General features: G+C 36.7%; 1 protein-coding gene across 16 annotated transcripts in view; it reads right to left on the reverse strand.

Annotated features, from left to right (window-relative positions):
• Positions 1-2,390: 2,390 nt before the first annotated feature.
• Positions 2,391-17,566, reverse strand: part of TCF4 (transcription factor 4) — a 316,652-nt gene continuing 301,476 nt past the window's right edge. For 13 of the 16 annotated variants that reach the window (XM_039542743.1, XM_039542741.1, XM_039542751.1 and 10 more), the window contains 5 exons: positions 12,919-13,054; positions 11,439-11,601; positions 8,335-8,564; positions 6,806-6,946; positions 2,391-6,269 (listed from right to left, as the gene is read on the reverse strand). In XM_039542743.1, coding sequence (XP_039398677.1) covers positions 6,810-6,946; positions 8,335-8,564; positions 11,439-11,601; positions 12,919-13,054 — 666 coding nt within the window. In that variant the 3' untranslated portion in view covers positions 2,391-6,269; positions 6,806-6,809. The remainder of the gene's footprint in view (positions 6,270-6,805; positions 6,947-8,334; positions 8,565-11,438; positions 11,602-12,918; positions 13,055-17,566) is intronic. The other 3 variants (XM_039542744.1, XM_039542755.1, XM_039542754.1) reach the window with 1 other exon arrangement.

A 17,566-nucleotide genomic window follows, 5' to 3' on the forward strand; every position in this document is an offset into this window, starting at 1 on the left:
GACTGACCTCAAGAAGGTACTTCTAATCATTTTAAGGTCTGTCAAGGAGAAAGATTTCTTCTTAAAGGGCTAGTGTTCAAATTTAATTAACACAATTATGAACAATGGATATACTGAAATTAATGACAAATACCTGAGCACTTACTTTGGCTTATTTAGTGTTGTGAAATTAAAAAAAAGACTAAATAGTTGTGGGTCTATTATGTTGTTTTTTAAACATACAGTAACAACATGTCACTCCAAAACATATGTAAGCTTAAAGGTGCTATCTAAATTCTTTGGAATTTCCATGACATTTTAAAATATGAACACTCAAACCAAAGTCCCCACATTTTGTTATAGAGGACCATTAATGAACTGGGTTTGTAACATTTTCCTTGGGGTGAAAATATTGCAATTGTTACATCACACTCGCAATAATACAGTGAATGATAGTTGAAAAAGATCCCAAATTTACCGATTGCATAGGATAAATAAATCCTACATGCCGAATTGCAATGGAATTTCATGTATATCTTGCATGTTATACAAATGTTGTGTACAACCAGAATCTCTAGCTGCTCCAAAAGACAGTCAATATCCATTCTACAAAAATATCACTTACAGTGCTTTATGCAACAATCATTTTAATCTGTACAACTTTTCCTTTTATAATAGGTGATGCAAGTAGTATGTACAAACTGGAAAACTGTGGTACACATCTGGATTGATAAGATGCAACGGGGCCAATCAGAAGTTATTTTTGTAAAAATGTTAATACAATGAAATAGTGATTGTGGTTTACAATATTCAACTTCTAATGATCATTCATCTCAGGTCTTAACTCAGCTCTAAATGCAAAAATGTAGCAGAGAAAGTTCTGCCAAACAGCTGAAATACTGATCTTGTAAGGTGAAAACTGACTGGACATGGCAATCTGCAGCATATCAAAGTACTAGTACAGTTTATATTTCTTCAAATGCATAGCTTAAAATTTTACAGATTCAATGTATTTTTCCAGTGGGTTACTGCTTTAGGAATTTTGCTTTGGTTTTGGTTTCCATGTGTCCCAGTACGATTTTTATGACACTTCTTCCTTGGTGTAACATGCTTAATATTCTTTCAATGGCTGAAATAGTTTTAAGGTGAAATACAGATGTTTTACTTACAGAATAGAATCAGAGCTATATGATAATGAGAGTGAAAATGATCTTACATTTATATAGCACTTTCATCCAAGAGGACCTGGAAGTGCTTTACAAATATTACCAACAGATTTAAAATTACACTGAAGTGCAGCCATCTATGGGTTGAAATATTGAAATTAGTTTACAGTGTAGCATCACAACACAACAATTTAGGTCACAAATAAAGAACACTGTTTTCTATTAAAATAACTGGGGACACTAAGTAAGCAAATTGAAATGATCCAAGATGGAATTTGGCAAATAAACCTGAGTGAAAGTGAACACCTTTTACTTTTACCAAAACAAAATTCTATGGGACCTTTAATAATCAGGTGGTCCAGACCCGTTTTATGTCTCATCTGAAACATAATACCTCCAACACCACAGTGGCAGCATAACGCCATTGGTTTACTGAGAGGGAATAATGCCATCTAGTGATCACCAATACCACTTCCTGCAGCACCTATGGATATGGATAATGCAAAATGAAATGAAACAAAAGTGTCGGAAACAGTTTATAAAAATGGCACATTTATTGCTACAGAACGGTCATGTACATGACGGCATCGAATAACTACAGATGAGAAACAGGTAATGGCCTACACCAAGCTGTGTATTTTTTTTTTGTTTTTTTTTTTGTTTTGTTTTTTTATGTTCTTGAAGGAACTCCAGCACACAACCTGTTTGGACACTTCTACAAATAAGAAATACACCAAAAACATGAAAAAATCGAGGCACTCAGCCACACATTGAAAACAAGGTGTAACTGTTTATCTTTTTTTAAAAATCTTTTTCCCTTTTTTTCATTTTTTCCCCTTTTTTTTGTTGTTTTGTTTTTACTGCTGTAGCTATGTGAACAGTCGCAAATTTCCCCCTGTTGCGACCTACAACTAAAAAAAAAAAAGCTACCATACAGTTTCATCTCAGTAACACATGGTAAAATAACATCTTTTAAATAGTAAAATAAAGTAACAAACTTTTACTCAGAATGATTCCAAAAATCTACAAAGAAGAAATATTCAGAATCTGACAATTTTTTCCCATAATATTCATGGTATAAAAGGATTGCTCCTGTGAAAAATAAGCCAAATATATTTTTATTTTTAAATTTAGGGGTTTTTTTCCTACTAGGGTGTACTACAGTCTATTTTATAGCAAAAAGAGCACTAGACAAACGAAGCTTTATAACAAAAAGCCAGGCACTGATACATGGTAAATCTCTGCTGTTTTTTTTTCTTATCTTCACTTAATTGCATCACAAGTAACAAGAATGAAAAAGGCCACAGTTCATATATTTTCACCATTACATAAGTCTATAATACTTGAAATGAGTATGGTCAAACCAGCACTGCACAAATATGAATCAACTTCAAGTCCCATGAGAAAGAACATGTCTTTAAAAAACAAACAAAACATAAACAAAACAAAAAGATAGGCCCCAAAAGGCCATGGTGCCCCATGTGTTGGAATTAATCATATTCCACTCCCCCCACCCCCAGTCAACCAGTGGACTAATTTTTATTTTTTGTGCTTGTTTCCGCCAAAATCTCTTCATTCCTGGCAATATACTGTATAGTTCACTTCTTGACACAGATCAGATTCTGCCTGGTGGATACAAAGATGAAACTTTCCTCTCCCTGACTCCCCATCCTCTCCCACCCCCCCAAAAATCGGAAGACTGAATCAGTACAAGTTGCATCACTGGTAGGACTGACAGTTGTATAAACGTTAGTGTTCCTTGCAGCTACACAGAAGACAAATGGTTAAAAAGTTCTAGATGAACAGATTCCCTATTCAGCATAGTCATAAATTACTTGAATGTGGAGGTGGATCATTTATTAAAAAGCTGCTATTTTAGTCATTGCTTCTAAGCCAGGTTTATTACCATATAATACACAGCCTTCTACAATGTTAGTGTCATCAGCTAAAAACCTGTGACAAATCCAGCATGGGACAATAATTCCTCCCTTGGGATGGGAAATAATGAAAAGAAAAAAAAATTCAAACACTACACACTTGCTTGTTCATTTTTTTTCTTTTTAATCTCAGACTATCCAGAATCTGAGTGGTATCGAGGCATCCGCACAGTTAAACCTAGTGTGGATGAAGGCTATTTTATTTCTAAAAAGGAAGTTTGCTATAAAATCACCACCTTATTGAGTGATACAGTTCACCAAAACTGGTGGCTAAAAACTGAAACTCCTACTCAATTTGAGTGAGAGACAAATGTAAAGACAAAAAATACAAAGAAAACCCTCACTCCAAGTTTTATTAAAAATGTCAATAAAGGCAAACATTTATTTTTGTTCAGATTTTTTAAGAGTTAACATTAATTTGGTTTTATAATGCATTTTCTGATAATAGTTATCAGAAACCACACTCTTAAAATTCTCCAATAGTCAAAGGGCTATTTTCATTCCCTAAACCTGATGTGTACATGTATAGATAAAAGTGAATATGATCTGCTGGGTTATAATTTGCCTGCAAAAAATATGGTTTGTTCATTGTTGTTTCACTCTTCATATCATAGACAGTATCAATGCACATGATACTGATAAAGAGAAACCTTAAGGATAGATTCATAGATTCTAGGACTGGAAGGGACCTCGAGAGGTCATCGAGTCCAGTCCCCTGCCTCATGGCAGGATCAAATACTGATAGACATTTATCTAACCTACTCTTAAATATCACCAGAGATGGAGAGTCTACAACCTCCCGAGGCAATTTATTCCAGCACTCAAAAGCATAGTTATCATTAACAATGAGTGAGATTAATCTTTATCACAGCCATTTTCATATAAACCAGGCCTGTTAAAAGTCCAGCATTTTAAAAATAATATTCATTTGTAATTCTGAATTAAACCTTGTGCCTGCTGCTCTATTGTGTATACCTAATGGCGTAATCCACCTCCACATTTGAGAAACTTATCAACAAATCAAAGCATTTTAAATTTTCCCACTACTAAACATATTTACAGGTTTCAACACGCACGCAGCTAATCAAAATGTTTAGGGGTATGTAGGTGATCACATGTTAACTATCATATTTGTTCTTTACGTTTTCAGAAACAAACAAAATTCAGATTCTTGTATCTCACTATTTCATTTAAATGAGACTTTTTTCAACCACACAGATTGTTTTTAAACAAAAAACTGATACAATGTATTAAAACACATAATAACAAGAGTCTACATGTAAAAATATAACTTTTACATACACGATTTCAAAATAATGATACGCTTGCCATTTGTTGCATAAAATTTACAAATGTATTTTTCATTACTATATAACTGGCAAAACAGGAGAACAGATGGAACATTTAGACCGTTTTGATGGATTTATGGCATTTACTCAGTGCTGATAGGTGGAAAATCTACTTGAACAGGGAGATTTTATTTAAAATACATGCCAGGTTTGTGTGGCTGTAAAAATAGAAACTAGAATTAGAGACAAAAGGATGCTGACAAATACTTAACTAGGAGCACTATCTGTTAATTGTACTGTACACCAAAGTCAATCATTATAAGATCCACTATGGAAGTTGGTTCAGTTGTGCCCAGACTTCAAAGCTAGTTGTCTGATGAGTTGCTGTGCCATAGTTTGATCTATGTTACTATTAAATATGTTAAGTAAAAACTTCATTCATACTGGCCAGAGAAATACTGTACCACCCACCTACCTCCTCCTCAAGAAAGTGCAACTTAATGCTTTAGGACTCATAAGGCTTGTTATAATGTTGCATGATGACTGAATATTGGCATTTTGCAAATGAAGGAGGAGGCAGCAAGTGGTCTACATTTAAGTAATCCACTTGAAAACAAGAAAAGAATGAAAAAAGGAAGTCAATCAAATCGGTCACACTGCTTGCAATTTTCCCAATTGATTTTTTTTCCCCACCCCCCAAAAAATCTGACCGTGTATTCAGAAACGCCTCACTGCACACTATTTAGGCTACACACATAGGTAACACTTTAATTGGTTTGTTAAATCACAGCCACTTTGATTATGTAATGTTTCTGATGATATAAACATTGGAAGGCACAGTGGTAACATTGTAGCATTCTAACCTTGTACCTCTGAAAATCCCAGAACAGGGTCAACAAGAGCAACATTACGATTCAGACAAACTCATTTTGCCACGTCTCAGTAATGCAGCCTGTAATATCTACACATGGTGAGACTTTAAAGTCCTGTGTTCCTAAAAGACTGGAGAAACAACTCTCTACCTACTTATGAATGAGAAGCAACGTCAGGGTCAGCGTTTCAGCCTGCACTACCCCTCCAGAGACAGAGTTGGCACTACAGGTTACAATAACAAAAACAGGGGAGCGGGACAGAAATAAGACCAAAAAATCCTTATTTACAGTAAAATCTTCTTTTTAAAAAAGTTAATCAGTACTATTTTTTTACAGGAGCAAAAAAGTCTGAAACAAATGAACAAAAGCTTACCATATTCACTAAATTTTTAATATATATTTATATATATATTTATATATATATATTTGTCATAGGTCTATAAGATCCATCTGTTCCTCCTACCCTAAGGAATGGCTAATGTCATCACTTCAGTTTTCATTAGGACGTTTGCTGGTTTTGTAAATATCTGGGCAGCAAAGCTTCCCTTTTACTATCCAGTAAGTATAAACACTAGCTGTCTAGCACACCAACAGAAACGTTCATTTTTTTCTTCAGAAGTACACTTTTTCATTATTGCAAGTTTACAATTTTAAATTAAATATTTTTTTTCAGACTTACAAATTAATTATATTTTTTTTCCAAAAGAAGTTTAGGCACAAATGCATTGTCCCACAGTGTGGAGAAGATTGCCATTCAGTCTCTAGGCTGTGCATTTACAGCTCGTAACATACTGCTTTAAACATTCTGAATGATATGTTAAAGAGAGTCGTCCCTCAAGTTGCACTTTTTGCTTTTGTTTAATAATCGGGAATGCTGATATCTCTTGCGTCTGTGATTCTTAACTACTCAGACTTGTCTTATATTACAAAAAAGGGGTTAAGGAGAAGTGTTTATGTGGGATTAAGATAATACAGCTGTTAAGGAAGTGGTCTCTTGTTTAAATGAAGAAATGTGGCAACTTGGACCTGTGAAGGAAGTGAAAAAATAAATTAGTCAAGTATTGTTGAATACACACAACTTTATCTTCTTTCAATAAATTATTTGAACGTATTATTGGAAATCTAAGTGCAGGTTCAAGATGATTAAATTTAAGTAAATTTTATAAGGATGGCCTAATTTTATTCCTAGTTGCACATATGCAACCACAAGAATGGCCATACTGAGTCAGACCAAAGGTCCATCTAGCCCAGCACCCAGTCTTCTGACAGTGGCCAATGCCAGGTGTCCCAGAGGGAATGAACAGAACAGGTAAACATCAAGTGAGCCATCCCCTGTCGTCCATTCCCAACTTCTGGCAAACAGAGGCTAGGGACACTGTCCTTGTCCATCCTGGCTAATAGCCATTGATGGACCTATCCTCCATGAATTTATCTCCTTTTTTGAACCCTCACTCTCACTCCCAATCTGGTCCAGAGTCTACAGAATGACTCTGTATTTGGTGTCTTTTGCAGAATTACTTGTGTATGTATTGTGCTTTGGTCACTGCTGAAAATGAACTTGCCTTTTTACATCTGTCCCATATGATTGGATGCATCTCCCATCCCAGGATGGGGTCCTGCCAAGGAAAGTGGAGGGGGATCTGAAGACACTTTCTCTTCTTCCCTTCTTTTCAGACATGCTGCTTTAGGATTCAGATTCCTTTCTGTTGAATTGAAGCAAAAGGTCATTTCAAATATATTTATACCAAAACGATTTGTTCACTGAATCTGCATCTGACACAATTAATTTATCAGTTACTTCTTATAGATTTCCAGTATACTTTAAAAGCTTTAGAGCGTGTTTTACAAGTGAACATCTAATTTTCTTTATAACATGAAGTCTTTGTCATTAGAATATTTCTTTCAAGGTATAGAAATGTAAAGGGTGGCATTTGTGATAGAGGCTTTGGTGCTTTTAAGCAGTACAGCTTAGTACGTACATTTTGCAAATACCTTCATGTTTATGCAATGGCCAAGGGGTTTGCCAAGCTTAATATTATATCTTGGATATTTCTAAGTAACTCAAAATTTGAATATTGGGAATATCAGGGATGCGTGTCAAAGACTAAACTGCCTTCCTCTTTAAGGTCAGACTTCCAAAAGATAATTTCAAAAATGGAAAATAAGTCTAGAACCACAATGTTGAATTGGAACCCCAGATCCATGCACTCCCAAACAGTGAGTTAGTGAGCTCAGACTAGACCTGAATCATGCAGATAGGACCTGTCTCCATAATATGCTGAACTGGAACCTTGAAACCCAGGAACTTTAAGGTACAACACCTGGATTGGATGCCAGATGTGAGTGTTGTGGGCTTGAGTGCATTTTTAGAATAATCTCTGTATCACCAAGTATTACAGACTGGTACTGTATGTTAGGCAGGCCTGGCTAACCTCAAAAGGGTTTGTTTTAACATGACTGAAGAGCTAGAGGAATTGAAGAAGATGTGGTAACATTTTCTGGAAGTTGGCAATTTACAGAGTGAACACCTTGTCTTCTTTTAGGTAACAGGAAGCATTTTTAAATCAGATTTTTCCACGTGGTACATTATAGTGTAATACTGTACATTTTGTTTTGGAAGTATTTTTCAATGTTAAAAATAATTGATAATTTCTCAATTATTTTTGCCTCCTGGTTCTGGGAATCAGATTTTCCTGCTGTGAATGTATTAGTGTTTAGCTGCAACAGCTTTGGTATAGACAGTGCTGAAGGGTTAATTTACTATTGTTTCATTTCATGTACGCTCACACAGCCTTGCAACACTGATCAGCCAAAAAGGGAGACGGACGAAAAGCAGGCTACCGACATGACACTTTATGTATTCCAAAACCTAGAGTTCTAAATCTAATGGAAAGCAAAAGGAGAGTTTTTCTAAGAACTGGAGATAATGACCAAACTAAAGAATTTTTCTTGTGCTATTATACATGCATTTGCACATAAAAGTCTGTTTTCATCAGTACCTACAACACCTTACAATGATTCTTGAGCACCAGTGGAGCTAAATGCTGCTGGATATATAACCTGTTGCAGGAGAGAACTGGGACACACTGACCTCTGACTTGCTGTTCTAAGCTGAGGATGACAGCCACAGCCTGGTGTAGAATCAGGAGTTTGGTTTGGGGCTTGTCACTCTTCAGATGGAGTTGTACCATCCGGCCCAACTCCTTGAAAGCCTCATTGATGTCACGCACGCGTAGGCGCTCACGAGCATTGTTGGCCATTCGCCTTTCCTTCTCTCGCTCTGCCTTCTGCTCTGGTGTAAGGTCTTCATCATCGTTATTGCTGAGAGACAAAAGGAACACGGTATTTTCTAATGGTGTGGGGAAAAAATAAGGCAGACTTTTTAAACAGATTTCATCCTAAACCACTGCTGCAATGCACAGGCAGCAATTTTCTGGCTAATTCTAACTTGCCAATAAGCCTTCGCTCCATATATATTATCTTGCTGATAATCATATTTAAATCTCTCTATAAAGTTTGCTCTGAGTAGAGCTCCTGGGTTTGTATTGAAGCCTTTACCAGCTAAAGAAAACAGAATACAATGGCCTCTGCCAGTAACAACAAGAGAAAACAGTACCTTTCAATAACATATTTTACAAAGCAGCACCACAGCCGGTATTGTTACATATGCATGCGTGACAAATCCTGGGAACCTACGCAATTGATATTTTAACTACAACTCCTTTACATTTCACGTTGCACTTTGAACTCACAGTGAACACACCAGTCTTAAACCAAATCAAGCTCCAGTCATTTTTTTATATTTGGTATTCTTAAGCAAGGACTATAGTAATCGTTACAGGATCTATGCAGCTGAAATTATATATAGCCCTTTGGGTCACGCAAGGGAAAAGAGATCCTCTGTGCAGGCCTAAAAGGAAAGTAATAGAATGTCCTTACCAAGGAGCTGAGGAGTTAATGTAATGTGTTAGCTTACTGTCTTGCATGATTAAAAGGTAGGTGCAGAGCAGGATCATGCGACTGTGATTAGTGACGTGCATGCAGATTATAACTCTTTTACCCTACAATTCTGGGCATGGTGCCAATGGCTACCTATCCCATTCCCTATCAATGCCATTGTGAGTGGGTTCATGAGTCAGATAAAGGCCCCTTACTCTTCTATAATTGATGGGTGGGCTACTTTATCTGCTGCTATCCAATAATGTGGTATAAAATGGGGCTCTTAGGTCTGGGCAGCTCAGAAATAACAAACCTCAGCCAGAAGGGGGACACTTTAGAATTTTTTCAGTTTAGTTATCTGCGGGGCCATTCTGGAAGGACCAGCCCCTGTCATTTAGACGGTGTGTGTGTGTATGTGTGTGTGTATGGGGGGGTAAGGTGGAGGGGAATACTGTACTTGGCTTGGCAAAGTCTGATGCCACCTGTGTTAACAGACTTGGAAAGCTACAAATAGATGGATTAGGAAGCATACAAGCACTATCAAGTGGCAAACAGTATGTAGAGACAACATAGTCAGGAAGGCCCATGAAATTTCAGTGTAATTTACAACTGGATAGAGCCCTAAGTTTAATTTCTGCATCATTTTGTGCAATAAAACCTGTTTCTATCCTAAACATAATGACAATGATTTTAAACTGAACACATATTTTCCAGTGACTCAGTGGCTAATACATATTTTAAATTGGTTATGCAAATATATTGGTAAGTTTAACAGCCCTAACACAACATGTATTTAGAAGTATAACTAAATAGCAAGAGTAACCTTTTAATGTTGCAAGGTTCTTAAAAACAAAAATAAAAGTTTACAAAAGCTTCAAAGCACACATTAATATGCATAAGTGACAGCTTACTTGTTAAATTAACAAGAACTGAGAAGATCACCCTGCAGCAGCATAAAGGTGCTTTTGTCTTGCCATATCATATATGGTCATGAAAGTACCTCTTTTAAATATGATTTTTACAACACATCATTTATTATGAGAAAACCTCAAGTGTCATACTTTTTACTCTGATCATAATAGATGTGTATGTAATTAATATTTGTAGAAATCAATGAGTTCCTGAGAATAATGTGTTTTTTTTAAGAGCAAAATGCTTGCTCTGTGCTACTGAACTAGTGTTTTTGGAATAAAGATGATTGATCTTATTCACAAGCTTCCCATTTTCAGACAGTATCCAAGACAGTGTTGTTTTGAAGGAGAAGTGACAGCCTCAAACTTGGATTTATCTTTTTTATTTAAAAACCAAACCAAACCAGGAGAGGACCTGAATTTCAATTTTACTGGTATTCTTCGCTTTGATATAGGACCATAAGGTGAAAATCCAATGCTTGACTCCATACACCAGGTCCCAACATAGAACTCAGCCTTGACTGGCCACTAGATATTATTGTAGTAGGAAACTTCTCCTTTATCCTGGTGGTTAGTGCTTAGGGCTTCTATGCATGTGAGTAACATTCATGAAGGACATAAGGTCCAAGATGATAAAATCCAAGGATATGCCTTCACTAATACTTTGTAATATTTTATATAGCATGCAGAACATATTTAGCCCCAGTGGCAATCCAAGTATATTCATGCATTTCACGGCCATTGATGACTGCAGGGGAGAAATGTTTGTCTATATAAAGATACCAAGCCATTCTTGGGAGCAGGATATGAGATGAACACCCAGCTTCTCCTAAAATCAAGATAAAGGGCTGGCATAAACAGGCATAGCTCCAGTTAGTGCTATGAAGCTATGTTGATTTACATTAAAACAGGATCTGGCCTAATGGATTTATTTAAAAATGTAAGAGACAAGAGTACAATATGTTGGACACTGGTAAACTGTCATGAAAATATGATCTGTTCTGAGAACCATACATTAAAAAGTGAAAATAAATATTTTATTCCAATTTTTAAGCAGAGGTGTGGATGAAAAGCAATCTGCTAAGCATATTTTAATCTTATAAAAAATTTATATTGGGGATAATTTGCTTAGTGTCCAATTTCATGATTTGAAAGGAATTTTAGGAAGTCTGGAGTACAAATATCTGAAATGATACTGTTAGTACTACCAGAACATGCCTTCAGTTTCCTCTTAGGCTGTGGTTTTACCTGCCAGGAAAAAACTCATGAGTTTCTTCCTGTTCTGTTCACTTCATCAAAATCCAATAAAGGAATTAAATGAAGCGACACTATTATATACTGTTACCTAGATCTTGACCTAGTAATTGATTTGATATCCTTCTTGTCATCGTCTAGTTTCTTGTCCTCAGAAGATTTTGTGTCCTGAAGGTTTTCGTCTCCTTCATCGTCAGATTTGATTTCAGAGCTGCCTGAAGATACACTCTGCCCTTGCAGTCCAGTTGGCATACCTATGGGAAAACACAGTGATTTTCTGTTACCAATGTTTAAGCAAAGGTTTGAATGCATTTGCATGTACGTTCCTTATTAATGCCACCTATTGTTGGATCTGTGTTCCCGTCTGTTCTTACAGCCACTCACTTGGACTGACTGGTGCAGAAAGGAGTTTCAAGAATGCAGCTGCTGAAACCATTTTTCAGCACTGGCTGTGAGGCTCAATTCCACTTTGCAATCTTTCTGGAATAGATGATAATTTCACTGTCTACCAAACATCAACTAAATTGCAATTAAAATCATAATCATGGAAATCACACACCTCGTGTTCTGATTAAGAACCCAAGTGTCTATGAGCTATTGCACTAAGCTTTTTCCTTGAGCAATGATTTAACAAGAAATAGTAATAAAAGACTGCCCATCTATAGCACCTTACATTCAAGGATCTGAAGGTGCTTTACAGATTCATTACCTGTATCATTCCCATTTTACAGAAGGGAAACTGACACACACAGAGTTCGTGATCTTCACCAGCCTCACACATTAAACCAGTGGATTGGCTGTGTAATAAGACCCAGTTCTTTGTTTAAACACTAGACAAAGTTTCTTCTTCTTAAAAAAATTCTTAATATGCCATTCCCATAAAATAATCAAAATACCTTAGCCATGAAGAATGAGTAAGAGCTTGTAAGCCATCATAAAAGAAATTTTGAGTTGTTTCTTCCATACTTTAATTGTAAAATTAGCAGCCTCTAGGAATAAAGATAGACCCTAGATGTACTCTAGGAGGTTCAGTTAGTTTCACACGTATTTTGAAACAATACTGCATCTATACATATAAATCTTACAGGATTCACAAAGCACAGCAAATACTGTAATACAATTAAAATCACTTTGGTATTTTTCCTCGCATCTAACTGAAGTCAATGGGAATTCTGTGTGTAATGGAACCGCAGGATCTTAAGTTTACTCTTTTTGATTTTGCATCCTAAAACAGCTTCTACATTTCTCTACTGCTTGAGTTATGTTAGTACTAGAACTTGCTGTCCTGGGCTAAATTGCTTGGATGCTTGTAACTGTGATTACTAGAGCATACCAGATAGGATGTCTGGATTAATCAGAACTATATATCATGTTACTCCTGACTCTCTCCTCCCACTCAAGCTGCACTATGGTCTCATTGTGTATTTGAGTGATCACTACTATGAATCCAAGTTCCAAGTAGACTCAATTCCAATCATGGTAGCATGTATAATTAAAGTTTTTTAATGTAAAAATACAAGTATTTAAGACTGCCACATGGCAGTGTCCTGACAGTATTTTGGTGTACCTACCCCTGTAAGGATCTTGGGGTGGATTTAAATCAGGGGAAGTAGCAGACTGAACTGGTAGCTGTGGAACTGGAACCTGATTTGGCACAAGCGAATGGCTGCCACGCAGACCGACACCATCTTCACGATGAGCTCCAACCTGTAAAGAGAAGAGTCACAGAGTTTAATGTGATATGAAGGTGAATACGGATGTAACAAGTTCCTCAGACAGTGAAGAGAGACTAAATAGAAAGGCAGACATCTAAAAATAATGTTCCCTGTAGCTTTTTCACTAGAGGGCGCCGATGTACTGTATATCTACATAATATGCAAAACCACTTAACACTCAAGAAGATGCTGTGCAGCACATTTAGTGACAAATATGGCAGAGTAGCTCAGGCAGGTAAAACGTCAAATTGTCTCCCAGGGTGCTGCAGTGGAGCGCACTGATTCATACCCATCTGTCTTCTATCATGTCCGCCAACAGATCTGACAATTATCTTAATGCCCATATGCTTAATTGTGGGCTTCTCAATTCCCCCATTGCTATCGGAAATCCTGCAGGAATTTAAATTTGGCATTCAACTTTCATTTCAGGGGATAAGATTCTCAAGCCTGCCATTTTTTTTCCCATAATGCCAGCTAAGCCTCTGACAGCGGAAGCTACAGCAGTATCTGACACAGCCCCTATTCGGCACAGATATAATAAAACATCACCTGGCTTTCCAAAGCTAGGAGCCCATTCCAAATTAATGTTCACTGTATTTCATTAACCATAGAGTTCCAAATCCAAAGGGGCACCATTCCTGCCAACACCATGACTCCGGGTAATATACCAATAAAGGTTTTATTAAACACACCAGTAATGCCATCATCTTAGCTGACAGTGCAGGCACAATGGAAATACATCCATTATTTTCCATGTATGCTGCTCATTGATGCACTTAATAAGCTAAAATTGTCATAGAGCTAAATACAATGGATGGTAAGGAAGGACAGTTATTTACTCCTAGAGCAGAATTCTCAGAAGCTGTGGATAGGCACTCTGATTTCAAAGAGCCTCTATAGTACACCACTGGAATTGCAGGGAGCAATCTCTTACATTTCTTAAGTTAAGACATACCTTAAAGCCAAACAGCACCTTGAATGGTATAAACCAACATTTCTACATGTAACAGTTTTCATTCTGGACATTCTCAGGTGCTGATCCTACCCACTAGATGAAACGTGTCTCCACAGATTATACACTGCGTAGAGAACCCTAGGTGACTCTTCATTCTCAAAAAGTATTATCCATGGTTCAGTACTCCTGGAGTACTAAAAAGTGTTTCTAATCAGACTTACAAGATAATATAGTCTGATTGTTACCAGCAAGGCAAGACCACAGTAAGAAACATAAAAGGGAACATTTCCAAAGAGGACTCAAGAAAAACTTTTATTTTCAGATTAAATTCAGATAATCAAAAAGCCAGTGTAATATAACAGAGATAAAAACACTCCCCTTTTTTAAACACTTTAATTTTTAAAACATGATATCTCAAGAGGAGACTTTGGAAAATTAGTACATTTACTCATATATTTGGTTACAAGAAAAAAGAAGGTGGTGTAGCTTATGAGTCTAGAGATCTAAAATGCCACCACCATAGGAATAGTGTTGCACATCAGATACAAGATGTTTCAAGAATCTCAAAGATTCAGGAGAGAAATTTAGTGAGGAGCATCCTGATAAAAAAAGGGCCCTTAAGAGCAGCTTCTTATTTGTGAAAGGAAAATATGGTAGCTAAACATACTTTATCTGGAGATAGATAGAGTTAAGGTTCTGTAAACTGTAGAGGATTTTCTGTGGTAAAACTTGGGGGACAAGTGTAGGAATCCATTTGGTTTCACTCTAAATGATGACACTTTCACTTGGAAAACAACCACCAGACTTCTTTTGAAGGTGTTGATATACTTTGGCAGACATGTCATCCCATTCAAAATGTCTACCTCCTTTTGGCCAAATTGTAGTTGACAGTAAGACTGTAACTAGGATGGCTAAATCCAGCACACATGATGCTGAGTGTTCATTTTGACTGAGTTCCCTAATGATATAGTCTATGGTTTTATCATAAAACAAGGAGAGCTGGCTGAAAAAATCCAAAATTTACAAGTTTGATGATTGTATTGAAATCTTGAATTTAGAGAAAAAGGGATGAAATTGTTGACAACTATTTTAATGAAAATGTCATTTTTTTAACCAGTTCTAATAAAAACTACTAAGAAAAGCCGCAGATTTATCCTCTTCTTCAGCTTCACAAGAAAATTTGGAAGTAATATCATCACATTTCTCACAAATAAATAGGCAAGTCTGTCTATTTATATGTCCTCTTTTACTGCCCACAAATCTAGCAAGTCTGTTGAGATTAACAAATACTTGTTGGAGTGAACTGGCCATAAGCCATACATTAGGGAAAGACCTGGTTTTATCATCTGTTGATCCATTACGCCAATGTACTCAACTCTGTCCAGGAAGGGTTATCTCACTTTCTGTGATATGAGTGGCAGTCAGAAAGATCCATCTGGGCATTGTAAAGCTTCAGACTTTGGGGCCTTCAAAACACAAAAAACGTATATTTTACCTGGCTAGGTCCATCAACTGCAATAGAGTTTTGGCAGGGCTGAGTTTGACCCAAGAATATTGACTCTACTTCACTCTGTTCATTGGTATAAAATATAATTATGTGATCATCTGCATGTTCTATCTTTTTGGATATTTCATTTATGAAAATCTGTAGTTCATTTAAGTCTGTTCAATGCCAGGACACTGTACTGCACCTGGCACTCCTGGAGGGACCAAGAGATATACTACAAAAGTTCTTCAGTGTATTTTGGACACATCTTTTAGAATAACTTGGGGATTAATCATTTATCATTTTATCTTTCTCTGTTCCCACATTCAGTTATTTCAATCTAACCAAACAACGTATATAACTGCACACTTTATGTCACTCTCACACTCCCTTACTTTCCCTTATGTCTTGGACTTCTCCCTTGCCTACAATACCTCATCTTCTTCAAATCCCCCCTCAAAACATGCTTCCTTCCATGAGTTCTATAAACCCTAGTCGTCTCCTCAAAAACAGTTAAAAAGAACCATGAACTACACCAACTTATGCTTAACATCGCTGCTTTATTTCTGCCTTTTGACATTACCCCTCTCTTTCTCTCATCTACATCTATTTCGACTGTAGGAACCTGTGGTCAGGATCTATCTTTGGTGACTTTACCAAGCCTAGCATCCCATAGTTGTTGCTAGGTAGATGATAAATAAATAGCATAAATTCACTGCAGCAGTGGCTGAATACTTTGATGGCAGCATTAACCCAATCAGAGCACTTAACCAAAAGTAACGTGGCTTTATTGTCTTTTGAGATACCTCCTGACATAAAATGCACAAGCACTTTTATCCTTCAGTCCTAAGTACATAACCAGTCACCTTGATTTGAGGGGGCAAAGACTGATCCAGAGACACCACACTGAACTTTACTTTTATGTAAAATGTCCTTTGCATTCGATGTCCTGAGAGCCATGATGAATCCCTTAAATTGGAAATGGAAAGACAGAAGGGTGGAGCTGCTCAGAAAATGTTATGAATAAAACTCTCTTCAGTCTTTCCTTTGTTGAAATGTGCCAGCCATAATTGCTTATATGAGAAAAGAGATGTCATTTTGGTCTACTACCTGATGTTCTGGAGCTGAACACTTTTCTTTCTTGGTGGGCAGTTTTGCGGGGGAGTGCCAGCATGTAAATGGGAACTGAATGCCCCCCCTTAAATATATATGGTCAAATTTTCAAAAGCACTTAAATTACTTAGAGCCTAAGTCCCATTCTCAGAAGCAACTTAGGCACTTTCATTGAAAGTCAATGAAATGTAGGCTCCAAAGTCATTTAGATGCTGTAGAAAATTTTTACCCATAGATAATGTATTTTACTGATGTATAAAAGTGTGCCAATTACTATTGTATCTAGGTACACATGCATATACACACACATTGTAAGACCAAAATTAGCTAAACAATAGTAACTATGTATAAAAAACCCAACCACTCTAAACATCTATGTCGACAAACCGAGAGTCTGTCAAACCAACGAAGGAAGTGAATTTCAGTCAATTGTACTCCACTGAGAACATTCTGCCATCAGATATCAGACATTCATATCTATCAGCTGTATGATAAAGCACATCAGCTGATCTCTACAGTTGTGAGTGAACACAGGAAAACAGGCAGAGGCTTATTAAACTATCCCTTAAAGTTCAAGAGTGCAGTTAAAGTTCAATTGAATACAGAAAGAAAACAGTCTTTGGTGCACAGGTATGACCAGCGCTACTAAGCAGAGCAGCTACCATATTAGGTACCAGCTGCAACTACAGATAGAAGGACCTTCAAAGATTGCCTTATTTAGACAGGATTGCAATAATGATAAAGATGTTGATAACTAAAGTAATGAAAGGAAGAAAGAAAATCATGGTTACCCTACCTTGTGATGATGGAATAATGTACTCCTTAGCCATCTGGGACTTAAGGACCAAATAAGGTTCCTTCCAGGAATATCCTTAAATTGTGAACCTCATTTGCAAATAGTGGTTAAGTCCTTCAACAATAACGTCAGATGCCAATCCATCTGCTATCCC

Source organism: Mauremys reevesii, linkage group 6, assembly GCF_016161935.1.
Source record: "Mauremys reevesii isolate NIE-2019 linkage group 6, ASM1616193v1, whole genome shotgun sequence".
NCBI classification, from domain to species: domain Eukaryota; kingdom Metazoa; phylum Chordata; order Testudines; family Geoemydidae; genus Mauremys; species Mauremys reevesii.